Source organism: Rutilus rutilus (assembly GCF_951802725.1).
Source record: "Rutilus rutilus genome assembly, chromosome: 24".
Taxonomy (NCBI): domain Eukaryota; kingdom Metazoa; phylum Chordata; class Actinopteri; order Cypriniformes; family Leuciscidae; genus Rutilus; species Rutilus rutilus.
Window position 1 is genome coordinate 11,105,048 of NC_140228.1, and position 18,304 is coordinate 11,123,351.

The window sequence follows — 18,304 nt, forward strand, 5'->3', positions numbered from 1 at the left end:
AAAATAATATGCATAATGAAAAGAGCGTTCCTGCACATCTTTATGAAACAATGTAGCAAAAGCCACATCTGTAAAGAGAAACATAACGGACAGCTGGAGGAGAGCAGGAAACCTCAGAGGGAAATGAAATTCAGCTTTTAACTCTTCATGACATTTGAGCAGCAGAGAAGAGGGGGGAAAAACCATGCAAACGTGTCCACATCTTGAAATGATCAGATCTTCTTTCTATAGTTATAATAGTGCGACGGACGCATCATACAATAACTATCAATGATATCAGTTTCATTTTATGTTTTACATGACACATCAATTGCACAATGAGGTCAAGATCTAGCGTAAAAATGAACGGACTTATCCCAAATGTGTTGTACTCACCCATTTATGAACTTGTATACGCGGCGTGTTTGTCTAGGATGTTTTCAATGTAGAGAAGAAAAAAAGAAATCCGCTACTTTCGGAGATGCAGCACACTGGGTCGGAAATACCTCAAATAATCACTTAAAATGAAAGCGCAACGCGGCTTTTAAGCATATTTCGTACAAATGATCCTGCCCCTCATTAAAAAGAGCAAAAAAAGGCAGGGGCAACAATGCAAGAGGGGGGAAGAGATGATGTGAATGTTGCCCCAGCCGTAAGGCGCTTCACTACAGTTTTGCCTCCGTCGCTTAACGAACTCCAGCTTGCCATCACTGCGCTCACTCAGTGGCGCTCGTGAACCGAAAGTTCTCGCGAGAACTGGAAGGATGCGCTGTAATGGTCGAGGCCATTGAACGGGATTTTCCGCTTTTATACAAATAAATAGGCCTACCTGGGGCCTGCAAGTCGCAGGTAATTGTTTCTAAAAACATGTTTTTGTTTACTCAATACATATCATTATAGAGCGTAATCACTGGGGTGTGACATATTTGGTTACTTTTAAAGAACTTTAAGTGTTTGAAACGAATGTAAACTGTTTGGTTTAAACGTCAGAAAACGTAACTTAGGCCTATGCCAGGTTTTAATGTAATATTCTCATATTTGTCAACTAAATAGCCTACTTATTCTTAAACGGTGTAAGTTCATGTCAAATAGAGGGCTGTTGTTTCAACCTGTAAGACTTAAAGCAAACATGGACATTGGATTTATTTTTTAAATTATACTTACCTCAAAATGATTGTATCTCAAAAACTCACTTCTAGGCCTATATAAAATGTTGTGCTATATGAACTGATGAGACCTTAACCATGTTAAATCAATATTTACAGATATGGTATATTATAGCATGGATTTAATTGTAAAATATAAGCCTACAAATGAGCCCTAAATGACTATTTTAAACCAATAAATCCAAATACCCATTTGTTATCCTGCATGCGCTTGCAAATTCCCTGTTGTGCTGATTCTAAAGTCACTACTGCCACCCTGTGGCCAGTATAGGATACAACCCGCAGTGCACTTATGAATTATTATTTTTTTTGGCCATGCATCCTTAATTAATATTCAAATATAAAATAGTACTTTCCCCCCATAGTTCTTGTCTTATATTCTGCTTGGCTTAAGTCAGTAAATTTGCTTTGGACTTTCTCCTGTTGTGCAGTAATGAGGCTTAACTGAGTGGATCTTTATAATAGCACTATTAATGCTGGAATGACTACTGATCACATAAACACACAGAGACAGAGGAATGTGCTTTAGACAGCAGAAAGTGCAGTCGGCTGCTGTGCAGTAATGGTGGAAACCAAGAGAGAACAGAGACACATGATAGCAACAGAACACAAATAAGGCAGAGAGAGATAGCAGGTGAATGCATTGAAAGAGAAAGGAAAAGGTCTGCCATCAGAATGCTTTAGGCCTCAACACTTTTTTCTTTTTTTTGCCACAATGTGCAAACTATGGAACCTTGTTTCTGCCAAGGAATGTAAAAAAAAGTTCTGATACAAACTCGCAATTCTGACTTTTCTCACTTGCACTTGCGAGTTTATAAGTATATGACTTTTCTCAGAAGTTATAAAGTCTGAAATGTGCGATAAAAAAAGTTGTAATTTTGGAAAAAAAGGTCTCAATTGTGAGAAAAATTTGCAATGACCTTTTTTTATTACATGACGGAAACAAGTTTCCATTGCAAACTAAAGTAGACTTTAGTTGGATATATTTTGTTTATCTAAGAGAACTTCACAGTCCAAATTTAGTATTGAAGCAAAGCGGTTTAGTCCTAAATGGGTGCATTTTTTTTTAACCAATGCAAATAAAAGTGTGTGGGAAAAGTGTTGTTGGTGTGTGAAGAACACAGGATGAATTATTCTACAGTAGTTCTGAGTCAGACTCATTTGAACCTGTAGCTTTCTGATACCTTCTGCTTACTGCCTCATTTATGCATGTAAGTTCAGTTTCCTGAACATGTCATGATTCAGTAGCTATGTTTACGTTTAGCGTTCGGCACTCAGAGGAGTGATGAGTGATGACTATAGAAATAGATATGCATAGCCTTTAGTCTATTATTAGGCCTATAACCGTTTAGCCTCCAGGCATTCAGAAGAAGAGAGGAAGTTAAACCGCCTCACCTGCTTTCCAAATGAGCCAGACGTCACTTGTTTAAATGGTGCCTTTTGGTGTTGAAAGGATTGCGAGAGAAGGAAATCTTTGTCTTGAACCTCAATACAATGGAAAGGAAAGAGAGAAACATTGTTAATGTACAACGCTCCCTAAATTAAACATAGCCTACGTGTCTTGGTTTCACATATAAGTTAGTAGGCTATATTATAGAAGTAAAAATGTTTTTAAAATGTAGGAAAAACTGAAATCTGCTACCGTGTTCTTTCATCTCAGTTCAGACTGTTAAATAAGGATACTAAGCAATGTCTTAATGAAAATGTAAAAATACTCTTGTGATTACGGTCGTTATAGATCGAAAATATCATCAGCGCAGTACAAAAACAAAAAGACGTCCATTTAAAGTCATGTGTGCGTGTTGTTTATGATTGTTTACTAAAATGTACTAAAACTTTTTTTTGCATATGAATGTGTTTTATAACCTTCTTTCAAACTCTTAAGAGGAAAAAAAAAGTAGTTGACAATCTTTCCGACATGAGATTCACCTCCGCCACTCTTGTGACTGTTGAAACGTTTACAAACAATCTGTGGCCATGTGGCGTTTTGAGCACTCTGGTACTTGTAGTCACATGAGCTTCTGCCGTCATTTGGTCAGCCTATATGAAGACTACATTTCCCAGAACTCCCTGCGTCATCAGCTGATTGCCGCTCGTGTTTTTCGGATGTGATGATGGCAATAAAGCACCCAGCGGACCGTTTTTTTTCTTCAGACGTTCTTTTGGATTCATTGCTGGAACAGAGATGACCGCCGAGGGGTAGACGAGCAGAGTTTTCATGCACTGATTTTCTGACTTTAAGTAGGCTACTTAAGAGACTTCCACAACAAAGTCTTCACTTTTTAAACTGGTGAGTTTATGCTTGTTATAATATTATAGGCCTAAAGTTGATTCTATTCTGTTCTGTTCTATTCTATTCTGTAACAGTTTTGTATCTACGATAATTTAAATGATATAGGTATGAAACATATTTTGTGACAATTAATTGTAAAATGTATGTATTAATAATGCATGTATTTATATAGCCTAAGTCCTACGTAACCAATGCAAAAAATAAAAATAATAAAAAAAAAAATATATATATATATACTATTTGTCTATTTTTATCTACAATTCTTAATACCGCGGTAGCCTATCTGTTTTTAACCGTGTTGAAAAAAAGGCATAACTGCGACACAAGAATTATGTAATTTTACTAAGTTTACAGCCTGCTATAAATATGTTTTAAATGCATATAAGTTGATATAATTTAACTTAATAATTTCATTTAATTCCGATTGAATTTAATCACAAATTTGAATGATTCATTTTGTCAGTCAACACGTGGTGGCAGGTCAATTTGTGAAGTATATTTTGTTGACGTTCCCCAAGTTCTTTGTTTTGATCCGATAGTTGAATACGGAAGTGACCGCTAGGCGGCTGCAGTACCAGAAAAGCAGCATTCTGTTGTCTAAGGTGAATTCACCTGGGGCAATGAGAGGCCATTGTGAGACAAACAAAAGGTTGTCATGACAATGTCATTTTTGTAAATTAGGCATAGATAAGTACTTTTCTGATATATAAAAAGTTAAATGTCATTTAACTGTTATTAAAAAAGGTTTAATACTTAATGTCTGCCATATGTTTGTCACATAACATTTGCCAGCAACATGGCAACACTTTGTGTATGTTACTGCTTGGTTGATCAGCTGCTCCTTTACCTTTTATAAATTGAGCCTGAAAAGCTGTATAGGTTATAGTGTTAAGCTTATTTTCAGTTAATACAGCATATTTTTATATTAGGTTACAAAAGCAATGACTCAGAAATGTGTCTCGTTGTAATTTTTATATGCTTTTAACAAGTTAATGGATTTCCTGATTAAAATAATATTTATCTTTTTCATTTCAGCTGAGGCATCATTTTCTTCTGTTGTCTACAGGGCCTCTGGCCTCACTGGTCTAATAGCAATGGTACTTATTCTGGGCAGAAGGCTGAACCGGGAGGACTCTGGAGTCCGTGAGTCTCCAGCAGTTAAGAGAAAGGTTCTGGAAATGGACAACAAGTCCGCCGGTAATCATGATGTGTTCGATTTCACCTCTGGCCCGTGCCACCCCGAGAGCATTCTGCAGATGTTTAATGAGTTCCGTGATGGCCGACTGTTCACGGACGTGGTGATCAGTGTGGAGGGTCGTGAGTTCCCATGCCACCGCGCCGTGTTGTCAGCTTGCAGCAGCTATTTCCGTGCAATGTTCTGCAACGACCTCCGTGAGAGCCGTGAGATGTTGGTGGAGATCAACGGCATCCGTGTCGAAGCCATGGACACCTTCCTACAGTACGTCTACACTGGACGTGCCCGCATCACCACAGACAATGTGCAATTCCTCTTTGAGACCTCCTGCCTCTTCCAGATCAGCACTCTCCGTGATGCTTGTGCCAAGTTCTTGGAGGACCAACTTGATCCCTGCAACTGCCTGGGCATCCAGCGTTTTGCCGACGCCCACTCCCTCAAGCAACTGGCCAGCCGCTGCCGTTCTTACGCGCTGCAGAGATTTGCCGACGTGGCCCAGCATGAAGAATTCTTGGACTTGCGTAAAGAAGAACTGGAGGAGTACATCGCTAGTGACGAGCTAGTCATTGGAAAGGAGGAGACGGTGTTTGAAGCAGTGGTTCGTTGGGTGTACTACGATGTGGACCACCGCAGAATCGTGCTCAAAGACCTTCTCAACCACGTCCGCCTGCCCCTGCTGCATCCGAATTATTTCGTACAGACGGTAGAAGGTGACCAGTTGATCCAAAATGCACCGGAGTGCTATCAGCTTCTGCACGAAGCTAGACGCTATCATGTGTTGGGCAACGAAATGATGTCGCCTAGAACCCGTCCTCGCAGGTATTTCTAGCAACATTTCTTGTGCTTATAATGTACACCATATTAATCCAAGACTCAGTCTTTACACACTAAATGCACCAAGCAGTTTAAACTGTGTAAAATGGACCAGTGATTGCAGGAGAGAGAAGAGTCTTTTATACCTCGCTTGAACTGTTTGTCTAGTTAACTCAAGTCACTATCAAAGAGTTTGTTTACTATGACTTGACTTCAAATTATTGGCTACCCAAAAACATCAAGCAAATTGCAGTTTACTAGTTATTTGTAGTTGTCTAGCTTGGTTAAAAGTAAAACACGTTCTGCTATGTCCTTAAAGATCCCAGAGACTTCTGGAACCCTTTTCAGAAAGGCTACATTATAGATTCAGTCATCCTCGAAACACGAAGGCATGATTCAACAAGTAACTTGAAGGCTTGTTTTTTTATAGCTTCGCACTCCATAGTTGATCATTGGAAACCCAATGCTCAAATTTATGGATATGGAACAACCCGAGCCAAATTGTAAGCACAGTGAGATGGAGCAAGAAGAGACGGTCCCTTCAGGCCTACTGCATTGCAGCGCAAGCAAAAAAAAAACTCTCAGCAGGGCTTGCCCGTACACATTCTTCCTTCACAAGCTTCATAACACATAAACACCTGAGTTTCAAAACATGTTCCTGTTGACCTGATCCTGCTTGCAGTGTGCGCTCTGTTTTTGTTATGTCTGGAGGAGCATGGGGTGAGAGAGCAGGGGGAGGGGAAATGCACAGTTCTGTTTTTCTCAGAGCCAAATGTATAGTGACCTGGAATCTGCCTGAACGTGATTCGCTGGAGGAACCACCAAAGTTACCGGGCTTATTTATTAACAGTCTTATTTAACTGCTTGAAGAAAGGTGTAGCACAGTCATTAGGATAAATGAAGCCCAAGTCTCACGCAACCACCTTAAACTGACAAAAGTGTGCTAAACGTCCATGCAAGACAATGCAAGGGTGCTTTGTTTTTTCAACTCCATGTACCTTTGTTATTCCTTGGTTTGATGAAAAAAGTTATAGCGTACTGTGTTAGAGTTTTCAGACGGGTGTCAGCTTACAGTTGGCAGAAAGTTGTAGTTCCACCTTCTGTTTCCAGGCAGATTTGCGATAGTTCTTAAATTTGAATTATGAGATAGGGCCTAGCTGACCTCCGCCAGTTATTCTCAGGGAATTATGTGGGTGCGGCAGATTTAAAGTAATTACATCACGCATGAAAGACTGATCAGATTTTTCCATGTTTGCATGAATTGACTGAGCGACTTGCTCTATTCGTTCTAAGCTCTTTCCCCCAGAGAGGGTATTCAAAGTTCAACTCTAACTTTAGCATCTTCACTTGAGCTTTCTCCAACCCCATGATCATTTACACAGAGAGCACAGTCTTCTAGGCAGAGGATTTCAGGGGAAAAATGGGGGAAGTTGGTTCTGGATAAAAATGTGTTTGCCTGCCGATTGGTTCTTTGAACAGAGAATGCATGTTGTGCTCTGGGCACTAGTAGACAGTGATATTTACTGCTATTCTTAGAAATGGTTCTGTACTTTTCTCATTTCAGTGTCATTCAGTGAACAAATAGACTGAAAATGACAAGAAAACAAAATGTAAACAATGAGTTGTGCAGTACTAATAGTATGACAAAATATGTGCTTGCCATGTGAACACTTTCTATTTTCTGTAACGTTACCAGGACTAAATGATTTACATTTGTCCATGTGTCCAAGTTTGACATCCTGTCATGTCCCTGCAGGTCTACAGGATTCTCTGAGGTCATTGTGGTAGTCGGAGGATGTGAGAGAATGGGAGGTTTTAACTTGCCGTACACTGAGTGCTATGATCCTGTAACTGGGGAATGGAAATCCTTAGCCAAACTCCCGGAATTCACCAAGTCAGAGTATGCTGTGTGTGCCCTCAGGAACGACATTCTGGTCTCAGGTAATCACGTATATTTGTAATAACATTCTTGAGCTCTAAATTGTTTTGTAGGCAATTGTTGTTAGACTTGACTTGGTTTTCTTCAAGTCTATCAAAAGCCTTGTTCCTTTTTCAATGCCAATAGCCTTTTGTTTACATCACATTCATGAAGATTGCTAATGCTAGCATTATAGAGAGGGACATTCTCATTCTATCATTTGGTTGGATAAAATGTTTTCTAAATTTTAAATAAGTAAATCTTGTAAGTGCAAGATGAGCTATTAATATTTTTGGTCTAACATAGAAAAACTATACATTTTGAATGCATATATCTGCTAATTTTGTCAGTTTTTAGTGGTACATTAGCATATAGATCACATTAAAGCTAACAGACATGGACAACAACTCACAAAACTTGATTTTTGTTTTTGTGAGGTCTTTAATATATGGATTACTAACTGTAAAATGAAAGACATTATTTAGAAATGTTTAATTGCTGTATTGTGGTCTTTTTATTTCTAAGGGTTGTTTTTATACGCCCTCCATCTGTCAATTATCCATATCCTCTGTCTTAATTTCTCATTTATTGTCAGTTTGATGGTTTAGTCTGCAGGGGTTTGTCAGACACAGCAGGGCGCCACGCATTACAGAGCAGCTCACTTTGAACAGCGAGCAGGTTCAGCAAAAAAAGACTGTGAGACATGATTAAAAGAGATCAGCTATCTCATGAGAAAATAGTGTTAGAGAGAGAGTGAGAGTGAGGGTGAGTGAGAGGGCTAGAATCCTGAGCGATCAGTTTACATTCTGCATGTGCCAAGCGCTCACGTGTTTCTAAGAGAACAGATCTGCTAGTTAGCTCTCTCTCTCTCTCTCTCTCTCTCTCTCTCTCTCTCTCTCCCTCCCTCCCTCTCTCTCTCTCTCTCTCTCTCTCTCTCTCACTCTCTCTCTCCAACCTCCTTTTAAGTTCAATCCTTCCCCAAACATTTTGTTCTACTCCTCCTTTGAAGTTTGTTTAGTAAGCCAGGGCCAGGCAGGCTTTTCCAAGGCACGAAGCCTGTGTGTTTGTCAAACTATACCTGTATATATGTCAAACTCAAGACTAGAGATATGCAAGTCAGAAAATATTGGAAACTGATAGAAAGATGAGCTTCATGTTGAGCAGCTTTGCTGAGTCCAGTGTGTTCTTTCCACGTGCTTCCTGAAGAACTGGAACAGTTTTGTAGATTACTACCTTCTGTTAGCACAATCACACAGATGCGCACGTTAACCGATACACTAGCGGTCAAATGTTTGGTCAAACCTACCTGCTCAGTCTTTATTACAATTTTTACTTTGTGTAATTGTAGTAAAGTCACTCAAATTATGAAATGACACAAATGGAATTATGTAGTGACTAAATGAATGTTTCACGAATCAAAGCTACTTTTTTAGTTCTTCAATGTAGCCACACGTTGTCTAGATTACTGCTCAGGGCTGAGGTTCCCAAAAGCATTGTGAGCCAAGTTGATCTTCGAGACCATTGGTGGCAATAGTTCTACGATCTACTTACTATGATTTTGCAAAACGCAGCCCTGGGCAGTTTCTCAACTAACTTCATGAGGTGCATCCTAAGATGCTTTTTAAACAGTAGCATACGGGATGCTTGTTGGCGGATTTTTCTTCACTATCTGGTGTAAGAAGAGATGCATTTATTTTATACAAAACCCATTTCAAGCTTTAAGTATTAAGATGATGAGAAACATAAATTCATTCACGGTCAAACTTGTGACTGGTAGTGTATATGCAAAAAATGAATTGCGGTTGCATTGTAAATTTGTTTTCATAAATATATGACTCTGGTTCATCTGGTCTAATTATGTTGCTTCACCAGAATTTTCTCAGAACTGGAATATTTTCAATTGTGGTTTTTATTATGTACATAATGTGTTTATATGAGATAAGATAAGAAACAAGGAACATTCACAAAGTGTGTCATGGGTTATTTACTTTTTCACATTGTTGAAAGGATTATAATCAGTGTGTGACGGCACATGCAAGAATGGTGGTGACCAATTGGTGCTGCAATTTCAGGGGGTAGAATCAACAGCAGGGATGTCTGGATGTACAACTCCCAGCTCAACATCTGGATCAGGGTTGCCTCCTTAAACAAGGGTCGCTGGAGACACAAAATGGCTGTTTTGTTAGGAAAGGTGAGTTGAACGACTTCCACATTCATACTATAACCAATAGCCCGCTAGATGCCCCTAACTGGAAACATGTGATGTGGGGAACACTCTTCTGATAGATAACATGGACAGGTTGCTTCACATGCCCTCAACTATGAACAAAAATATACAAGTACTCAAATGAAGATAAACTTGAACAAGACTAGATTTATTACCAGTTGACTTGTAGCAGGGATAAACATTGTTTGCGCCAACCACAATGTCTTGTGTTTTGTGAATTATTGGCTGCTGAGAGCATGACACCATCAAGCCATTCAAGAGACATTTAGAAACCAATAATAAATCAATACATTCCAGTGTTTAACTTTTAAGGGCATTTCGTTGGCTTTTGCTGCCTTTTCAATGAGTCCCATGAATTAAAGTCTTGGCTCTAGTCATGCCACAGGATGAAGACATTGATATCCTATTTTGATGATGGCCTGTGGGTTACATACCTCTAACCATGATGAATATTTCCCACATATAGAAATGGGTGTTGGAGTATCTTTATCCATATTTAGTTTTCAAACATGTTCCCACCCTTATAATTTATTGCCTGCTTGTCATTTATTGCTCTTTGTCTTGTAGTCAGTTCCACTTTCAAAGCCTCGATTTGTCCTTCTTTTCCTGCTTGAAACTTGTTTGCATTAAACATTGGTTTCATTAAACAATGACATAATTCATTTTTAACTTCTCCCTTGTAACTGGTTAGCTTACACTGCATTTTTTTTTAATAATCAGTACCTGACTTTGAACTGATCAGTCATATGAACCATTAAATAAGGGCGCTGTCAAAAGAGTGTGGATCTGTATACGTCACTTGATATTGCATCACTCATGAGGCTGTTTTCAACATTTATTAACGAACGGAATCAGCTCCAGAAATCTGATTTACTTTGGCAGGGGGTTAAATAGCTTTGTTCTGTCCTGTTTGCAAAATATCTGATTCATTTTATGTAATCGGTGAGGAAACGGCTCAAAAGTGTCTTGTTGTTATCGAATGGAATGAGCCAACAAAAGCTACTTGTGCAATCACTAATTAACATGCACTGCAAGTTATAGCCAGCTGTCTGCATGAACGCCTTTTTCTCTTGCTTTGTTGGTTTCGATGATTTGTATTGTGGCTTGTTCAGATATTTCCCCCCAGCTTCCTGTCTCTGAGTGTCTGCTATAGTCTCCCCAACTCTTTGTGTTTCAGGCCCATGCTGGTTTTGGACTCAAAACTCATTTGACCCCAAAAGATCATTTGGGTTTGTTTTTGAGCAGCAACTCCTTCAGACATATGGATTGTTTGACTGCAGTTGGATTTATTGGTTGTGAAAGATTCATGACTGACAGATAGAATCTAATCAACTGAAGTCACAACACTGAGGCTTGAAAAATGAAATGCATGACTACAGGGTTAAGCTGTAATAATCTGATGTGAGCCATGCTGACACTGATTAGATATACTCTATGTGATTATTGTGTATGCAAGTGTGTGATATAGAATTATGATTAACATTTAAATGAGAAAGAATGACTCGCATTCTCACACCCTGTCAGCATATATTAGCCTTTTGCTTACGCACACACTGAACAGGAAATCTAATTCCTCTGAAGACATTGTATAATTCCTTATAGCTGTTTGTTGATATACATCTTATCAGTTCCAGGGATGATAGCACCGTCTCAATAATATCTGAGTCTGAACAAAGAGCTCATCAGAAAGCACATTGCTTTGTTTTTCGTAAGTTGCCCCTTTGTTCGACCACGTTCATGTGCCAACACTGGTTCAACCGGTTTTCATGGTTGTTCCATTAAGGGAAACATGTTTACCTTCTTCTTTTTAACAGTATTGAGTCACGAGACAGGAGAAGGAGACAAACTCTTCAGGGGTTTTTGCGTTCCACGTGTTCATTTGAGAGTGAGCGAGAAATTCCTCAATCTCTTCAGGGACTTAAACAAACAAGAGTGATTGAGTGATGCGTTACAACACAGAACTGTCAACGATTTGCACTCAGAGAGGTCATGTTTTTGCAGCGGAGATGTTTTGATCGCCTTTGTTGGATGCTGTCAATAAGTCTTACATTGATTGTGATTAATTACCAGGTTATGCAAAACCGGTGGTTTTAAACGGTCTTAAATGATTTAAGTTGAACCTGATTTGCACACATCAATTTCCACCCGTTACCCCTAATTTGCATGTAATGCCTTTAGTGTTTCTGCCAACTTATTCGATAAGGGCATGTCTGTTTATGTTTTGATATCAAAACAAGAGAAACCCTTGAAGTGTAAAGTTGCATTTTCAGGTTTTTGTAATGAGCTGATTTTTGTGGCTGAAAATCTTGGAAGGAAAAAATAAATGCAAATTATATATATACATACTTATGGAAAGGTTAATTTAGGTTTTTAAATGTCAAATGGTATAACCCCATAAATATTCAATTAATAATTACATTCAGTATATTTGTTTAAAAAAATACCTTTTACCTTAAATATTTGAATTCCTTTTTTTTTTTAAATAATGAACAAACTTACAATCACTGAATCATCAAAGTTGTAGTTTCATTCAAAATCGCACACTGTCCAATGAGGAACAAACTTCACGACCGTTGAGAAGTATGTTCTGTATGGCATGAATGTGTTTAGTTTGAATGAAATTCGGATGAACTTCAACTACACGTGATTCAGTTGTTTCGCTTCACTGTCATTCACGACTTCTTTCGTGATTCCTTTGGATGCGCACTTAAGGATCTCGGCTGAAGAAGTAGGTCATCTGGGTATTTTCCACTGATTTACAAATACTATGAATTCAGACGTACTACTCGTTTCTTGTACTGCTTTTCACCTACTAGAAAGTAGGCATAAATAGGATGCACTGGATTTCTTGGAAGTTGACATTCAGAACTTTTACATTTGTGTTTTTTAAGACTGTCTTATCTTCATCTCTGACATCCATATTTGTCATTGACCCTGCTAGGAAAAGATACTTAAAGTAAACCTGCCTCTGGCTACTCAAGAGTAAACCACGAGATTCTAACCGCTGGCACAGTCAGAAGTGATATGTTCACCTCATGACTATTTTTTAATGTGAACTCAGTTAAATTTCCTGCAAATGGATATTTGTTGTCATTGTTTCTGGACCAGGTTTGTTTAGTCCACTTGTGCAATAAAACGTAGGCATAATCAGATTTGTCATGTTTCTAATGCAGTGGTAGCCTCGAGGCTTGTGCGTGTGTCAGTAACGATCCATTTGTCACTAAATCAATTTGAGAATCATGAAATGAAAGGGTAAACAGTAGTTCTTGTTTGGCAAGATCCACACGGTTTGGTTTTGGCTCAGTTTTCATCTTTCATCATTTCAAAACTAACAAAAACAGTTTGAGCTTACCTACATTATGCAACACTGTAATGGTGTATTGTGTACAGTGTCATCACTTAAATGTAACGTCTCGTTGTGTTTTTTTTTTTTTTCTACAGGTGTATGCCGTTGGTGGATATGACGGTCAGTCACGTCTCAGCAGCGTCGAATGCTATGACTCTTTCTCAAACCGGTGGACAGAAGTGGCACCCATGAAGGAGGCTGTCAGCTCGCCAGCCGTCATCAGCTGTGTCAATAAACTGTTTGTGATTGGAGGAGGACCCGATGACAACACATGCTCAGATAAGGTTTGTAGAAGAGTCTGACGCATGTTTTTGAGGAGTAGGGACTCTTTTGAAACCACCCTGTTGTTATCTCTGCATGTCATTGTGTATTTACTGCATATAAACATGACGTTTATTTTTGGGTCACGCACGGGTGTGACATGCCTTGTTTTCCAGTGTCGTGATGTTGGCATTTCTCTGAACAGTGCAGTGGACCATAAACCCAGCCGCTGTAAATAAAACAACTCTGATTATATAGTTTTACTTGAGAAATGGGGCGATGTCTTTATTTGTATTCCAGTGCTGTTACTATAGTAAATCCTTATAATTCATGTCTCATTGAAGACTGTTAGTTATCACTTGGGACAGTTAAAGGGACAGTTCGCACAAAAATGGAAATTATGTCATAATTTACTTGTACTCATGTCATTCAAGACCGGAATGACTAGATATTTTGAGACTTTCTTTTGTCCAAATTTTATTGAGTGGACAAAAACAACATTCTTAATTAAGTTGCTTATCTTATTTGGTGTTCCACTGGAAAAAGAAAAGACATACAGGTTTGTCATATAGCTTTTATTTTTATATTATTTTAGTATTTTAGTTTAAGTTTTATTATTTATTATTATTAATCATTTTTATACCTTTAATTCATTTTTATTTCAGTTTAAGTTTGTAATTTTAGTACTTTAACTTCAACTTTTATTTTAATTTTGTTTTAATCTAATATTTTTTTTTGTTGTATTTTATTTCAGCTTTATTTCAATTAATAAAAAGGATTTTTAATAGTTTTAGGGTTTAGTTTAACAATAACAACACTGCTTTAAACTCAAGCTGAATAACTTAATATATATAATTGAGTTGAACCAGAGGTCATTCTACGTTTAAATACGTTCTGCTCACGAATGACAGGATGTTTAAGTATACAAAGCCCCTACAATGGTAACTACGACATTGTGTGTGATCAAAATGGCATCAATCGCCTAAACCTTGAGTTTACCAGCTGTTAGATTCCCCCTTTGTTTCATGATGGCAGCTTGTTTACTCTTACACTGTAGTTAGAAAGAGTTTGTCCTTCATCACGGCCTGACTTTGCCTTAGCTGAACAATGGATGGAAGATGCATTGAATGTGCTGCCCGCTGCCCCCTAATGGAGATCAACAGTTACGACCATCTGACCTGGATCTGTCAGCCCGCTCTGATACATTCTCCAGGTGTCTCTTTGGAGAGAAACACTCAGCCGCAGATATTTTCTTGGATTTCCTTAATGTATTTCACTGCGATTCAGTGCAGGTCATATGATTAGTTCTGAACTAGCTGACCTTTAATTCCCAAATAAAACTTCTTTGGACCCTTAATTCCATAATTGTACAGCTTGACGCTGTGTTTCTTAAAATTGTTGTGATGGTTGATTTGTATATTGAAGGAAACGTCCTCAGAGAACGTCCTGCTTCCTTACAAGGAAGTTCTGATGATAACTAATGTTGCCGCATATCTCAACTCTGATTGGTCAAAGCATTATATGTCATGTTGTGTGTTTAATTTGACTACTATCGTTGTCATAGTCCCGTTTCTATCCTATTAGTCTTCCAGAACATTTGTGCCCAGAGCATTCTCTTGCACAAGTGTCTGCTATTTCTAAAATGTGTGAAGCCCCTATAATACCTTCCCGTCCACTATTACATACTCCACACAGAGAGGGAGATAGAAATTCACCCAGGCTTTTCTCAGGAGTTATTGTGTCTGTGCGCGATTGTTTCCTTTTTATCAGGACACAAGATCAATGTTTTTGTGAGTTCGTATCCCTCCAGGGTGGTTTCATAATTTTAAGTTGTTATCAACACCCTCCTTTCAAGGATGACGGGGGATTGATGTATGTTTGCGGTTGCGACTGTTTTGCAGCCTGAGGAGGCAGGCTTGAATAAGGCTGTTGAATAGTAAATTACCAGTTGTATAGTTCATTCCTTAAGTGAATTAAAAACATTTATCGTCACTGTGTGTGTTTGCCCTCAGGTTCAGTGCTATGACCCTGAGTCCGACTCCTGGTTGCTAAGGGCCAACATCCCCATCGCTAAGCGCTGCATCACAGCCGTATCACTGAACAATCTCATCTATGTTGCTGGAGGCCTGACCAAATCCATCTACTGCTATGACCCCAGTGAAGATTACTGGATGCATGTGGTCCACACTTTCAGCAAACAGGTACTGACTGCAATGAAGTTACGATTTTAAATGCTGCAGAGCACAAAAGTGACTAAGTAGTGTAGTTATTCATCGGGAAAACAGTCAATTTAAAAATACTGAAATCACACTGACTTACGTAGGTCCATTAACCACCTTACATCTTGTCTTGAAATGTTTGCACTAAAAATGTTTCTCTGTGGAGAAAATGCACTATTGAAACCCATCTGTTGCACTCAGTTGACACATTGTGTAAACAGACCTGCATGTTTATGTTTTTCAGGAAAGTTGCGGTATGTCGGTATGTAACGGCAAGATCTATATCCTGGGTGGGCGTGGTGAAAACGGCGAGGCGTCAGACACCATCCTGTGCTACGACCCGTCCACGGGCATCATCACGGGCGTGGCCGCCATGCCCCGCCCCATTTCTTACCACGGCTGCGTCACCATTCACCGCTACAATGAGAAGTTCTACCAGTCATGATACTAAAAAGCTCACTCACAACAGGGACGCAGATAAACTGAGCCTTATTATAGAAAACGGATCATTACGACAGGTAAGGTAGAGATGTACGGTTTGTCCCAACCCCCTCCCTCAGTTCACAAGCTTTGAGAGCTGTCCGTTAAACTGACAAATACAAAACCCTAAATGTTTTACATTCTACCATCAGGAATCAGTTTGACTGAATTGATTCACGGCTGTGAATTCTAGCTAGTCTCTGATCTCCCGTTCTCTGTGATCTGGGTCTTCCCCTCGGGTTAAACTCCTCCATTGGTGATTTACTTTTTCCACTTTATTATTATTAATATTGAATTTTCTTTTGTATTTTAATGTATGGTGTCAGTGGTTGTTTAAAATGGGTGAATGGTGTGATTATGTGCGACTGGTCGAGAGAGTGTTCAGTTGTGATGGATTTGTGTATATATAAGTGTGTTTGAAAAGATTCAGCCAGATGTTTGTGAGACACAGAATATGCAGGAACCACTTTTTGTTAAGCTCCCATGTCTAATGGGTATATAGTAAACAAAAATCCATCAGGCACCAAAAAGTATAGGGTTTCTTTTAATATTGCTTTATGTATGCATGTTTTCTGGTGATTATTAATTATTTTCTGTATTTTGTAGTAGAAATTGCGGCAATCATGACATTTATTGAAAAAAAAAAAAAACATGTTTAGAAATATTCTGTCTAAACTTTTCTAGTAATGCCAGCCATATGAAGCATTACAATGTGAGTCGATTAGCCTATGTTTATTCTGTTTCATTTAGTCTAAGGGAAAATATGATTTCTTGCATATAATGTAGAATACAATCAGGAATGTCTTGTTTATAAGTGAATCATTATGTGCTTTCACTTTGTAAGTTATTTATTCTTGATCGAAGTTCAAAAGCCCCAACCAGGCACTTAAGTTTTAATATTTCTCAGTGTCCCGGATGTAAATATGATCCTTCTTCAGGTTTACTGTATCAGTAAGTGTTTGCAATGTTGATGCATCAGGCCAAAAGGCCAGTTCACACTCTCAGCTCCTATAAAACTCTTCCTTTTTTTTGTTCTTACAGTAATCTGAGCTCAGTATTTGTGCATGCAGTTCAGTGATGTAGCAGCAAAAGAATTGTGTGTTTGTGTGCCAGGGATTCTAAGACTAGTGATGTCAGCTTTGTTGCCTGCTTTTGGTTAGAAGTATTGTTTAGATTTGTCAGCTGCAAGACCAGAACAACACATTGTTCATTTTACTCTGGGAATTTTACAATGCAACTGAAAGACAGAGTTGAAACCCTGCGCACAAATGCGACAACACGTGGCCTTTCTTTAACCTTTTTTGGTGTGTAGTTTCACGACTTTGTGTAAATAAAAGAATAGACTAGTTGATGTGAGTTTGGTGTCTTTTGGTGAGTGCTATATAGGCTTGCTTTTTCTGATAACTTTCAGTTGCTAAAAGCCATAGACAGAATGAGTGTTTTTTATTATTATTATTTTGCAAATGTTTCTTTTTGAATGAGTCATTATAGGGTATTGAATTATATGTGCATGCCAAAAACTTGTATGTCAAAAAAAATAAAAATATGGCAAGAATGTGGCTTAAGCGCTGATTACCGCTATGGTTCTGCAGAAAAAAAATGCCAATTTAAGAAGATATTACTTATAAGTGTGTTAAAAGAAATTACAATTTTGTGCCTTTGTGGCGGAATGATATACATTTGACAACTCGCCAAAGATGTGTGATTGGTTTTGTCTGTTAATTCCAGCACAATATTGTAGAAATGTTTAAAACTGTCGCTAAAATTTTCTTGTTCTAAGTAACTGAAATATACAAGAGCTTAATGTGGTGTATATGCATAAGTTTTCCTTAATAAAGCAATTTTTAGTATGGATTTGTAAACTATATTTGTTTTGTTTTTTCTTTATTGGACCTTGAATTTCTATGAAACCACCATCTCACACTACTAACATTGTAATTAAAATTATTCAACCCCCATTGCAAATCAGGTTTATTGGCTAAATGTACAGACTTCCAGCTGTTTGCAATGAACAAATCAAACAAAAGTAATTGAAATAGCTCAACACAACAAATGTTTCAAGTGGTTTCCCCAAATTTTAATGACTTCTGCAGTCTCAAAATTATTCAACCCCCTGAATAGAATCCCTCACACCAGCACAAATCTGCAAAACAGATGTTTCACACACACCTGATGCAACTGATCAAGGGCTTCATTAGTTGCACCAGGTGTTCTTGAGCTAGAACACATGAAATATCTAAACTGGCTAGGTTTGTTGAGTGTTACTTTGACTGAATGTTAGAAATATGGCTCAGTCAAAAGAATTGTCCACAAAGTTAAGATATCATCACTAACAAACAAGGAACGGGATACAATAAGATAGCGAAGGCACTAAATATTCTTAGAGACACCTTTGGAAGCATAGTTT

At 38.3% G+C, this 18,304-nt stretch overlaps 2 protein-coding genes across 5 annotated transcripts in view; one reads left to right on the forward strand and one right to left on the reverse strand.

The window, feature by feature from the left end:
- Positions 1 to 604, reverse strand: part of sh3kbp1 (SH3-domain kinase binding protein 1) — a 52,951-nt gene extending 52,347 nt beyond the window's left edge. For all 3 annotated transcript variants that reach the window (XM_084398371.1, XM_084398370.1, XM_084398369.1), the window contains exon 1: positions 376 to 604. In XM_084398371.1, the coding sequence (XP_084254497.1) occupies positions 376 to 379 (4 nt within the window). In that variant the 5' untranslated portion in view covers positions 380 to 604. The remainder of the gene's footprint in view (positions 1 to 375) is intronic.
- Positions 589 to 17,759, forward strand: klhl24b (kelch-like family member 24b). 2 transcript variants are annotated; one of them, XM_084398382.1, is made up of 8 exons: positions 589 to 828; positions 3,300 to 3,435; positions 4,474 to 5,452; positions 7,203 to 7,387; positions 9,437 to 9,555; positions 13,033 to 13,221; positions 15,211 to 15,399; positions 15,662 to 17,759. In XM_084398382.1, exons 3-8 carry the CDS (start codon positions 4,533 to 4,535, stop codon positions 15,860 to 15,862), a joined length of 1,803 nt encoding a protein of 600 aa, XP_084254508.1. In that variant the 5' UTR covers positions 589 to 828; positions 3,300 to 3,435; positions 4,474 to 4,532; the 3' UTR covers positions 15,863 to 17,759. The 2 variants fall into 2 exon arrangements, with proteins under 2 accessions (XP_084254508.1, XP_084254509.1); XM_084398383.1 differs by having other exon boundaries at positions 748 to 828; positions 4,505 to 5,452.
- Positions 17,760 to 18,304: the final 545 nt, after the last annotated feature.